At 43.0% G+C, this 12,205-nt stretch overlaps 1 protein-coding gene across 6 annotated transcripts in view; it reads left to right on the forward strand.

Annotated features, from left to right (window-relative positions):
• sbf1 (SET binding factor 1) overlaps positions 1 to 10,668 on the forward strand; it is a 74,738-nt gene extending 64,070 nt beyond the window's left edge. For all 6 annotated transcript variants that reach the window (XM_008290476.1, XM_008290502.1, XM_008290485.1 and 3 more), the window contains 7 exons: positions 1,092 to 1,218; positions 1,302 to 1,432; positions 1,637 to 1,981; positions 2,892 to 3,097; positions 3,455 to 3,542; positions 3,664 to 3,795; positions 6,367 to 10,668. In XM_008290476.1, the coding sequence (XP_008288698.1) occupies positions 1,092 to 1,218; positions 1,302 to 1,432; positions 1,637 to 1,981; positions 2,892 to 3,097; positions 3,455 to 3,542; positions 3,664 to 3,795; positions 6,367 to 6,465 (1,128 nt within the window). In that variant the 3' untranslated portion in view covers positions 6,466 to 10,668. The remainder of the gene's footprint in view (positions 1 to 1,091; positions 1,219 to 1,301; positions 1,433 to 1,636; positions 1,982 to 2,891; positions 3,098 to 3,454; positions 3,543 to 3,663; positions 3,796 to 6,366) is intronic.
• The last annotated feature ends 1,537 nt before the right edge of the window (positions 10,669 to 12,205 follow it).

Here is a 12,205-nt window from a genome sequence, read left to right on the forward strand (position 1 = left end):
TGTGTGTGTGTGTGTGTGTGTGTGTGTGTGTTTTTGTTTGTTTTTTTTGATTACTCCATTTTGTTATTTTAAGCTGCAGTACTGTGTGCTGTTGGAAAAGCTTAACAGTCACTGTTGTTATGCATGTAAAATACAGGATTTACACTTCAAGTGTAAAAATATGCTTTACGTAGTGCTTAAAGGCGTATAGAAGGAGGTCAAATGTGAGCTGTGATGCTGCTTGTGTAGACAGCTATTAACATGGTTGCGTAGCATCTGCTTACATTTAAAGTGAAGTGAACATTTTAAAGTATCCATCCAGCCCCCCAGTTGGTTAGTCAACTCTTTGCTTAGCTTGAGTGTTCCCTCATCCAAAACTGCTGAGACGCTCTGAGCAGGAAAACCAGCTGACCTCTGTTGTCCTGGTTAATAGGATCACAGTAAAATCATGATCATGATTCCATTTTGCCACAACAATCTTGTAGTGAAAATCTGATGTTGTGACAATTCTAATATATAGTGTATATAAAAGGAGTCCAGAGTGTGACCAAAAATCTGTGAAGTACAACTTCAAATTTTCATTGGTTCCACTGGTGTGCCTGACAGTCTTTGGGCGGCCTGACCAGGTACATACAGTCACTCGACTCGGTTCCAACTGAGATCAGTTTGACATCAGAACACCGTATTTCAGTCTTTTCTAACCAGTTTTTGGTCAGACATCTGCCTGGGCTAACTGTGCACTGCTGTCCAGTAGCATCTACTGAGGTGTGTGAGGCATTTATGGAACCTTGGCTCATTGTAGTGTCTAGTAATGCATCTTAGACTTTCAGCCAGCATCAGTTACTTAGAGCATCTAGTAGTCTGCACATTGAGGCATTTAGGGAACGTGGGCAAACTGTAGCTTAGGAACGCTCACCTGGGTTACACTCTCCAGTTTAAATTGCCTGTCAGCATGCGCATCAGTCTCACCAGCACTCAACCAGCGAGATGTGATAAAAACAGGAAACATGAAACATTGCATTTATTTCAAATAGGGATTTTGCTAAGGGAGCACCAACATTTCAAATTTCTTCTTGTTCAACTGTTAACTGTGTCTGTCCCTCCACCCTCAGATCCACCTCCAGTTCCCCATGGAGTTTGAGTTCAGTCAGTACTACCTGAAGTTCTTGGCCTACCACTATGTGTCCAATCGCTTCCGCACGTTCCTGCTTGACTCGGACTACGAACGCATTGAGCTGGGTAAGCAGAGGCTGTCGGTGTTGTGAGTTTATTCACCAGGTCATGGTAGAGTTCTAAGTTCCTGATGATCACTCTGTGTGCAGGAGTGCTGTATGAGGAGAAAGGAGAGAGGAAGAGTCCTCAGGTGTGCAAGTCTGTGTGGGATTACATCGACAGACTCAACAAGAAAACACCCATCTTCTACAACTACATGTTCGCTCCTGAAGACGACGAGGTGAGAGCACTACAGAGTCATGCAGCAGCTGCTTTGATCAGTCAGGACAGAGTTCTAAGAAACTTTGGCATGAAATGTGGTGTCAAAGTGATCACCACAGACTGACTGCAGCACCTGGAAGACTAGATAAAGTCTATAATGGATGTATTTGAGTAATTCTAGTGATGAAGTTGACTCGCGTTAAAGTGAGCTTTTGTGTTCCAGGTGCTGCGACCGTACACCTTCATCTCCAACCTGAAGGTGTGGGACTTCTACATGGAGGAGACTCTGTCGGAGGGGCCGTCCTACGACTGGGAGCTGAGGGGCCGGCAGGAACGCATAGCAGAGGAGACGACTGAGAAACCTGAAACCACTGGCCCTAAATCGCAGCGGCGCATCGTGTGGCCATGTTACGACAGCCTGAGTAAGGCAGTGCCTGACGCCATCACCAAGCTGCTGCAGGACCTGCAGAATCTGGAGGCTGAGCTTGGACAGACGTCGGAGAAGTGGAAGGACACATGGGATAAAATCAAGACCACGCAGAGGACTGAAACCAAACTGGAGAGCAAGGTAAGACCCTGGATTAATTTCCACTAACAAAAAAAATCTTTCTGTTTTGTAGCTGTAGAACTGTACATTTTCAGCTCTGTTAACTGACTCCTTCTTGTGCAGTTAGGAATTTCAAGCCTTCCTCATATTAACTGTCACATATACTCGGTTATTTCAAAAAACTCAAGCTGGAGTTATGTGACTCAAAAGCATTGTCAGCATAGAAATGTGAAAAAAAAATAATGTTGAGCATATTTGCACCATGAGGTCTGTAAATATGGAGATGCATTTGTCGAAAATGTTTTGCGTCGACATCTTGTGGTAAAACAGTAGAATGCACGTAAGGAATCAATGTCACAGACTTTGCTGTTCACATGTTTCCTATACAAGTCCTGCAGCTTTTGTTTGCTGCTGACTCTAAACCTAAAAACCTGCTGGCTGATTTGAAACGTATGTAATCTTTGAAGTATCGCAAGAAACTGAGCCAGAGACTAAAACAGAAAGAATTGTCTCATTTTTTGCTTTCCCAACAGTTCTTGAACGTATCATGTGTGAGCTGCAGTTCTGTTATGAAAACTAACCAAGTCCAAGCTTAAAATTGGAATATTTTATCAGAATCACTTATTCTACATGTCGTGTTCAAACTACTTCCAAAAATAAACCATTTGCATTTATGTGAAAAATCCTGAGATTGAAGAGAGCTTGTCTTTAATTGTGTTCATTATGGTACATAAAGAAACTTGCCCAGATGTGTTTGATATGAGCACGATGTAACAGTGAGACTGGTGTCTGGTTTTGCCATCAGACTTGAAGTATTTTCACAACTGACTGTAGATCCATTTAAGTGAGTTCTGAAAGTCAAGACTGATTTCACCCATCACATGCCGATACTACTGCCTCTGTCTGATTGTTTTCTATGATTCCTCCACAGCCGTCTTTCTCCAGCTCCCTGCTGATGTCGTCCAACCTAAGCCACCAGCGGCGTTCTCAGGGCGTCTACCTGCAGGAGAGCGGTGTGGGGTCCTCCATCAACCTGGCTCTGGACTGTGAGGCTAGTGCCACCTCCACGCCTGTCGCCGGCCGGCCGAGCACCAGCACGCTGTATAGCCAGTTCCAGAGCTCGGAGAGCGAGAACAGGTCTGTACCCACTTCTGTGGGCACTTACAGGAGGAATTTGTAATGTTTTAACAGCCCACCCTGCTGTAGTGTCCTTGAGAAAAACACCACGACTCCCAGCTCTGCTGCTGTGACGGCAGACCGTCTGTGACGGAAGGCAGCAGAGCTGGGAGAACAGTGCAGCTCTGCTTGTTTTCACCAAAACAGCAGTAGTTTGCCAGAGATAGTCTGATGTTTGAAGATTATGTGACATTTAAGGTGATCAGTCAGACTGTGGGCCAACACATTCAGAAAAGACTGTCATACCTCAGAAGTGTCATAGTGTCCGATAAATCCTCCAAACATGTCTTCACTTGTGTTCTGTTCTTCTCTCACCAGGAGTTTTGAAGGTATTCTGTTCAAGAAAGGGGCGCTGTTGAAACCATGGAAACCACGATGGTTTGTGCTGGATAAGACCAAACATCAGGTAAGAGTTGGTTTGTTTTAAAGTGAAACCTCTTTATTGGCTTAAACTATTCCCATCAGAATCCTGTTTGGTTTGAGTCTTTCGTCTGTACCTCGGTCTCACAATGTGTCTCCGTACCCAGCTGAGATACTACGAAACCAGACAGGACAAGGAGTGTAAAGGGGTGATCGAGCTTGCCGACGTGGAGTCTGTCACAGCAGGAACACCTGCCATGGGAGCGCCGAAAAACATTGAGGAGAAAGCCTTCTTTGATGTGAGTTCGCCGACATGTCATGTATAACCAGCTTGGCAGCACAAACACATTATTCCAAGCTGGTTTCTCTCGCATCCCAGTGTCAGAATTAAAAAGCTTTTGAAGTTGGCTTTTATTATTACTTCACAAAGAATAAAAATAAATTCAAAATCCAGATTTAAATATGGCCGCTGTCACCACCGAAGTAGCCTCCTGGTGCAGTCATACACCGCTCACAGTGCTCCCGGAACGCTCCCTTCAACTTGACTTTCATTTATGGCAAGAGGGAAAAGTCACAGGGAGCCAAATGTAGGAAGCAGAGTGGATGGATCAACTCCATTGGTGTTGTTGTGGCCAAAAGCAAAAGCAGTTTCTTAATTTAAATAGTGTCTGTTTGCCATGACACCACAATTCAGGTCGTTTGTGCTGAATATTATTATATTATTATATTTTATAATATAAATTATTATATTATATTAATATTATTATTATAATATTATAATATTATTATTACTGAATATATCATCTACCTGCTTCAGAGAGCCCACTCTCATCTGGACCAGTCAGGCAGCACTTTGAGGGTCATGTTCTTTGATTTCTCAAGTGCCTTCAATACTATTCAGCCTGCTTTACTATGTGAGAAGCTCCATAACTTCCAGGTGGATCCTTCCACAACCACTTGGATTTATGACTACCTAACAAACAGACCACAGTTTGTAAGACTGAAAGGTTGTGTGTCTGAGATGGTAGTCAGCAGCACTGGAGCACCACAAGGAACTGTACTCTCACCATTCCTCTTCACACTGTACACCTCAGAGTTCCAGTACAACTCTGAGTCCTGTCATCTGCAGAAGTACTCTGATGACTCTGCAGTTGTGGGGTGTATCAGTGATGGACAAGAAGCTGAGTACAGGGAACTGGTCAGTCAGTTTGTGAAATGGTGTGGTAACAATCACCTCATCTTAAATACCAGCAAGACTAAAGAGATGATTGTTGACTTCAGGAGGAGCAAGAATAAGCAGCATAGTCTTGTCTACATCCTGGGAGAGGAGGTGGAGGTGGTGGAGAATTACAAATATCTTGGAGTTCAGCTGGACAACAGACTAGACTGGAAATGCAACACTGACTACATCTACAAGAAAGGTCAGAGCAGACTCTACTTCTTAAGGAAGCTGAGATCATTCAGTGTCTGCACCAAGATGTTGCAGATCTTCTATAAGTCTGTTGTGGAAAGTGCAATCAGCTTTGCAGCCATCTGCTGGGGCAGTAGCATCAGAACCAGAGACTTAAAGAAGCTAAACAAGCTGATCAAGAAAGCTGGTTCTGTGCTGGGGATAACTCTGGAACCACTGGAGCTGATTGTTCAAAAAAGAATGCTGCACAAGATGATGAAGATGATGGAGGATTCTTCTCACCCTCTCCACAACACAGTGAAGAACCAACAGAGTGTGTTTAGTGGGAGGCTGCGTCAACTTCACTGTAGAACGGAGAGATACAGGAGTTCCTTCCTGCCAACAGCCATCACTTTAAAAAACAAATCCAACTGACTGAATAATTATTATTGTTGTATATAATATATGTTATATTGATTTAAAAAAAAAAAAAAAAAAAAAAGAAAGGTGAGCTTTTACAGGATTGAATTTCCCTTCTGGGATGAATAAAGTATTTTTCATTTCATTTCATTTCATTTCATATTGTCCCGCAGACACTTCAGGATGTCACAGCAGAACTTTGTGCTGACAGTCTTTTTAGGATGAACAACCTCACGAATATCGTTCCTTCTCCAGTCTTGGAAACTGCAGCTCTTTCACTTCCTTCTCTTGTGGTAGCTGCAGGCCCACCTCTCATTGTCGTGATGATCCTCCATATGAAGGTTGGATCATCCAGCTGACTGACACAGAATGTGATGTTTGCTCTCTGAAAGTTTGTGGAGAAATCACAGATGTGCACGGACCAGTGGTCACAGAAACACATGGAACACAAATGCAGTGTAGCATGGTCTCCTTGTGACTCGTGAGTTACTGCTTTCACATGTGAGCGTCACCTTCCATGTATGTGCACCACGGACAGTCTCAGAATGTTTGGGTCACCCCATAGATATATTTTCAGGAAAGCGTTAACTAATGAAACCAGCTAAATTGACTGGAGTGTGACCATGTGGACATTAGACTGTAAATCACAGCCTCTTCACCTCAGACAGTCGACTCTACTTCTATTCATCAAGTTGAATATATTGTAGCTGTCATAAAGTCCTGATATATATGATTAATATGATGGCTTTGTTTTACTTATTAGATTTTACCTAGAAATCACAATTATGTCTTTCAGTTGCATATTGTTGTCTTAGAAAATTCTAAATATACTTTTTTTTAGGATCTAAAACCAAAAAGAGGATAAAATAGTCACAGTTGACAAACTGTTGGTTCAATAAAAAAACTTAAAATGATTCTCAAAGTGGATGAATAAGTCATTTCATGCTGTACATGCAGTGAACGATTCTTGACATTGAACCAAAACTTGACGCTTCCCATCTTTAATGTCAACCGTCCTGTTACCGGTAACTGTAGTTTACTTGTTTTTCTGTTCTTTCAGCTCAAGACGACCAAACGAGTGTACAACTTCTGTGCCCAGGACAGCCTGAACGCACAGCTGTGGATGGACAGTGTTCAGAGCTGCCTGTCAGATGCCTAAAGACAAGGCGGGACTCTTTCAGGATTAAAAGCAACCTTGAACGAATGAGCAGTTCTGCGGCACCTGACGGACATTTTTGCTGGCCAGTCCCAGCAGAACAGGGAGGAGTAGGGGCCTTTCACCACTAAAGCTCTGTTCTGTTCTCTAGTGTTGAACTAATAACCCTGCGTCACAACGTTTCAGTGTTTTTGTTATAAAAAAAATAAAATAATGAAAAAGAAAAAAAGAAATAAAACGTCCCAGAAGAACCACTCGCTGTCATAGCTGCAGCCTCTCACCTCCCTGACAGTCTGACCACTATGTGCGCTGGATGTCTGTATGCACAAAAACGATGCATATTAAAGCACGTTGTTGCGTTTCTGTGAGGCGTCCTGCAGCTCAGACCAGCATGAAGATCCTTCCAGACCCTCCACCTGTAAACCTCTACCCGCTGCCCCTACTACTAACCCTGCTCACCATAAACAACACTTTGGGGAGGAATGATGGAGGAGCTGCAGTCGGCCCGGCTGCCTACAGAACTCGTGAGACTTGCTCCTTAAGAAGGATGTAAAAGACTGACTGGTGGGTCGACGGACCAAACGAGCCTCGAGGAACAAGAGGTCCTTTGAGGCCTCTCACTGCCTGATGGAGCCCACTCAGTGAATGCAGAGGAGGAGGAGCATGTAGGGGGAGGGGGGGCTCATCAACGCTTCATGAAGGATTTTCTTTTTATTTTCCTTTTCCAAAATCTCAAATTTGTTCCAGAAAGAGATCAACGCTCATCAGCTGTCCTCAGCAGGTGGCGACATACTGTGAAAGCCATGAACCATTCGTAGAGCTCAAACCAGGAGAGCCGGTGGGAGATTAGAGCCCGTCAGGTATTGAGAGTGTCGGTGAACCTTCACTGAGAGTGTTTACAAAGTAGATGAAACTTCCCTCACTAAGCTAAACTCTACGCTGCAGCCACAATTTTAACCAGCCACTATTAACAGCTCATATTTCTTCACTTCAGACTTTTAAGGGATGCCGAAGGAAAAAGGAGGGATTTATTTTAGTAGTGATGTCATAAAACAATCTAGAGAAGGAGATCTGGAAGGTTTACAAGAGGGATACTAATAAACAGTGATATTATGGCATGCGACAGTTGTAAGGGATGGGCATGGACTCGCCACAGTGTACCGAGCGTTGGAAACAGGATGTTTGTTAAAGAAAAATTCTGCTATTTTTGAGCTGTAGTTTCATATTTGTGCCTGTTCTGACTGTGGACTCTGCTAGATTCACTTTCAGCTTCTCTGACTGCTACTGAGGAGTATTCTAGGGGTCGACTGACAGTATCAGGACAGATACCAATTATCAGTAATCATTGATCACTGTAATGTGGCCAATCTGGTAATTGATTGATCCCTTAGTGCACAGCAGCGTCAACCAGCCAAAGCGTTCCTAACACACAGATCAATTTAAATGCTTCTCTATTGAACTCATGTTGAACTCATGTTTAGCTACTGTTGCTAAATGCAAGCCAGTTTGATGAGCTGACCAGATTCTGCTGGAGAGCTGCTTGATGGACTGCTGCTGCCAGACACATGCAAACAAACTGGTGTGCAAACGAACAGGTAGCTCGTCTGGTTAGCTGCCGTAGCGAATCCATGGAGCCACAGTCTGTTTGTTTGGGCTCTGGCAAGCCTTTCAAATGACTTCGAAAAATCTATCAGGAGATTTGCTCTGTTTGTCCTGATGTCTTGTAAAACAAGCATTTCCAAAACTTTTCACAGGCTAAGAAAAACAGTATTACTGGAGCATGTTGACAATGCTTTGTTGTGTAGCTAATCCCTGAAGCTGGACTCACTGCAGGAGTTTCTGAGCTGATTCATTCCGTTTCACCCCTCCCAACAGTCAGAGGATAAATCAGGACCTGATTACCCAGTAATGTGAGGGGTTCACAGATCAGTCTGAAACCTCCTGAACTGCTCAGGCTTATCAGGGCAAACATGTCTGATATTTCTAAGCTAAAATCAGGATGGTTAGATTGTTACAGAAGTGCAAGGAGCTACAAAACTGAAAAACAGAACAACTACGTTGACCACATCTCCCAAACCATTTAGCCCTCTGCATTTGTTTTATCTCGCTGCTAATTATTATTACCGTTACAGCAAGTTGTTGTTCCACAGACTCCATTTTATTTCCATCTGCTTCCCCATGAGATCTCAGGAGGTGCTGCTCTGCTCCCTGATTGTTCCCTCTGGCCCAGTAGCCTCAGTATCCTGTAGTTTGTGATGTACTGTTGTAGTGTGCAATCTGAGATTAGAGCAGGAAACCTGTGAAGTTTCTCCTCATGTGTCTGATGCAATCTGATTACAAAATCTCTTAGAGTTTCAAAACTCCTGCAGTGTGAGTCTGACCTAAGTAAGACTGATTTAACAGTAGAATTTCCTCAACCCGTGAAGGAACTCTTTCATTTCTTCTAAAACATGACCATTATTGGGAGAGCATGGTGATGAGTGCAAGTTAATCCTGAGCCATTTGTCAGAGAGGAAACACGAACATGACAAGAGTTTTAAAAATGCCACAGTTTTCCTTTAATGACGTACCAGGTTCCACCACGTCCACTCGCTCTGGGTCTCAGACGTGAATCTGACGGAGGGGCTGTTTCAGATGCAGCACCGGCTTGTACATAGACGAGTCTACGCCTGCTAGTTCTAGAGGATCAGTATGTTTAGCTAGAAGGTTTCAAACTTCAGGTCACTTGTTTAATGTCAGTGGTTTGTCCGAGTGCCCCCCACTTCTCCACTCACACGAACCACTCTGACCCACATGTGTTAACACAAACCTGCTCTGTAAAATACGGTTCTACTGCTGTCTTTGAACATAAAATTTGAAATTGTAGATTTTTTTTGTCTAATAACTCCTTTGTATATACTACTCCAGATTTGTATGTAACGTTTATGGTAGTAATTTATTTAACTTGTCTCCTCAGTAAAAAAAGTTCCTCAAACACCACTTTATTTTTAAATTAGGAATTCAATGTGCCATTTGTTTATTTCTTTATTAATGTGACTAATGCTTTTTTGTTGTTGTTGTTTTTTTGAAAATGTACAAGTAAACCCTTGATGTCTTCTTTTCTTTTTTGTAAACACAGTTGTCCTTACACAACACAAACCATTAATGCAAAAGTGGAAATGGTGTGTTAGTGGCAGAGGGCTGCTTTTTAAAGGTCGGTTGGATTTTACTGTGTTGCTCACACACAGTGGTGGGATGTTCTGGATGTAGATTACAGTCTAAATAAATGTCAGACATGTGAAGTGTTCCTGGTGCTGGGTTCTGCTGACTGGCCTGATGTTGGCTCAGCACACTCCATCTGGGTCCAGTAAATAGTCAGTGACGAGATACAGAAATGTTAATTCTTTGGGCTATAGTGTGATTAACTGCTGAAAAACAGGATAAAGATGCATTGAGTGGTTTAAAGTTTCAGGTGTTTTCCTCCTGACACAGTCACAGTGTACTAACAGGCCTACATGTTGACGTCATAGTTTATCAAAAGTTTTCTGAATTAATTGAGTTATTTGATTTACTGGTAAAGAAAACTAGTAAATACTCCCATTTCTTGCTCACTTATCTCAGAGGGAAGCAACTTAACTGTTCCTGTGAATAATTTTTCAGTGTTTTTCTAATAAAATAGAATACAGCTGTTACTGTTATAGTCAGGATTTCCTGACAGTAGCTGACTGTGTGTGGACTTATAAGCATGCTGATAATGTTAAACCCTCACTCTGTTCACAGCAGCACCACTGCTCTGTTCCGCAGGTCAGCTGACCAACAAAACTAAAAAGTACAACATTGCGTTCACACGCAGTTAAGACTCAGGTGACCTTGTGCTCCTTAAAATAATCTTCCGCCGAGGACCAGATGGACCGAAGCGACAGCAGGAGTCTCTGCAGCAGTCAGAACCAGCCTGTGGGAAACGCTCAGTGTGTCCTTGTTTTGACTGCAGTCTATGTTCAGTCGGCCTCAGCTCACCTTTTCACTCAAGTTTACTCATCTCTCCGTGGTAACGCTCTACAACACACAATTGCTACATTAACCACAACAATATGACATTTTTATTTATTTGGGGTTTTTTTGTTTTTGTTTTTTTTTAAATAGAAATTACCTTCTGAGCCGGGTTATGTTGTCAATCATGTCGATATAGTTTTTAGAATCCAAATAAAAACTGTGGGTTTAAATGTTCACCTGTGTCCTGGAAGATTGTCTCACTTTCACCACATTGTCCCTCAGAAACTTATTTATCTGATCATGTAAAAACTTCTCTTCATGCTGGTGTACATTGGGACATTCCCTCCTAAAGCAACTAAGGTGAATTGTAACCTTTGTAATACAGCTCCTATATTCAGTCACCTTGTGGCTGCTTATTTTTAACAAACCACATGGCTGTTCTGCATAGTCAAAAATATTACTTTTTTCACAAAGGTAATCCACTTCCCCCCCTTCCTTTAACCCTCTGAACCCCAAAACCCATTGGGTTATGAAAATGCATGTGGAATTTTTACCACTTGTCAAAATTGCACGATTTCTCAAAGCTAAAAACTGTAAGAATAGACGTAAGTTTTGGATTTTTAACTTGACAATGGCCCTCAATGTTTCTATCTGTAAAATAATCCAAATTTAAGCCTATAGTTGTGACAGCTGCCATGGTGATGGTGTCGCGCATAGACGCAGCGCCCCCTTCAGGAGACAACAAAAGTGAACGTTTTGTGTGTCTTGTCTATCCCAGACGTTCATTTCGCAAAACTTACAGCTGGGAGACTTTTCTGGGCGTCAGGACAGTGAACGGCTGGAATTGAGGCGATCGGTTGTGATGTGGACATACTATACCAACAGTCCGATCGGAGACTATGTCGGCAGTTACCGAGAGAGAAGGAAGGAAACGGTACGAACATAAACAAAGGAGGAGGAAGAGGAGGGATCCATGCTAGGCTAAAGGCTAACCCCTCCAGACCAGCAGGATCCATGCTAGGCTAAAGGCTAACCCCTCCAGACCAGCAGGATCCATGCTAGGCTAAAGGCTAACCCCTCCAGACCAGCAGGAGCCATGCTAGGCTAAAGGCTAACCCCTCCAGACCAGACGAGCTACGTTTGCTGAGAGAAACCCTCAGAGAGTGGAGGGACTGCTGTGTGTCTGCTTTAACAGGAACATGGCTCCATGACAGCATCCCAGACAGACAGACAGCTGGAGGGGATGCAGACAGACAGACAGACAGACAGACAGACAGCTAGCTCTGGACAGCATCTGCAGCTTCACCATCGTCACACCATCATGTGTGTCTTTGTGTCCCTGAAGACCTACCAGGAGCTGAAGAGGTTCACCATGGTCAAGGAATGGCAGCGCACATGGAGGCAGCGACAGTGAACGTTTCCTGTCTATCCCAGACTTTCATTCAGCAAAACTTGCTGGTTGAATGATCCTGAAGAAAGGCTCTCTCATTCTGCCTGTACTACCGTGTATGTACAGCAAAATGACAATAAACCTGATTTGATTTTGATTTGATTTTATCAATTTACATTTCTAATTCAGAAATTTAACCATAAAAAAACCAAAAACTTCTGCACAACCAACACAGTATGACTGATGGAGCGACGGCCAACAGAGAAGAGAGTAGAAGTGTGCATAGTTATACATCTACAGTCTGTTTCCTGTACTAATAACACTTGTGGGCACTTGGGAAAATGTACATGTTGCTACCTTTTTTTCTTTTTTTGTAAAATA

The sequence above is a fragment of the Stegastes partitus genome, unplaced genomic scaffold, assembly GCF_000690725.1.
Source record: "Stegastes partitus isolate 25-593 unplaced genomic scaffold, Stegastes_partitus-1.0.2 Scaffold15, whole genome shotgun sequence".
NCBI lineage: Eukaryota > Metazoa > Chordata > Actinopteri > Pomacentridae > Stegastes > Stegastes partitus.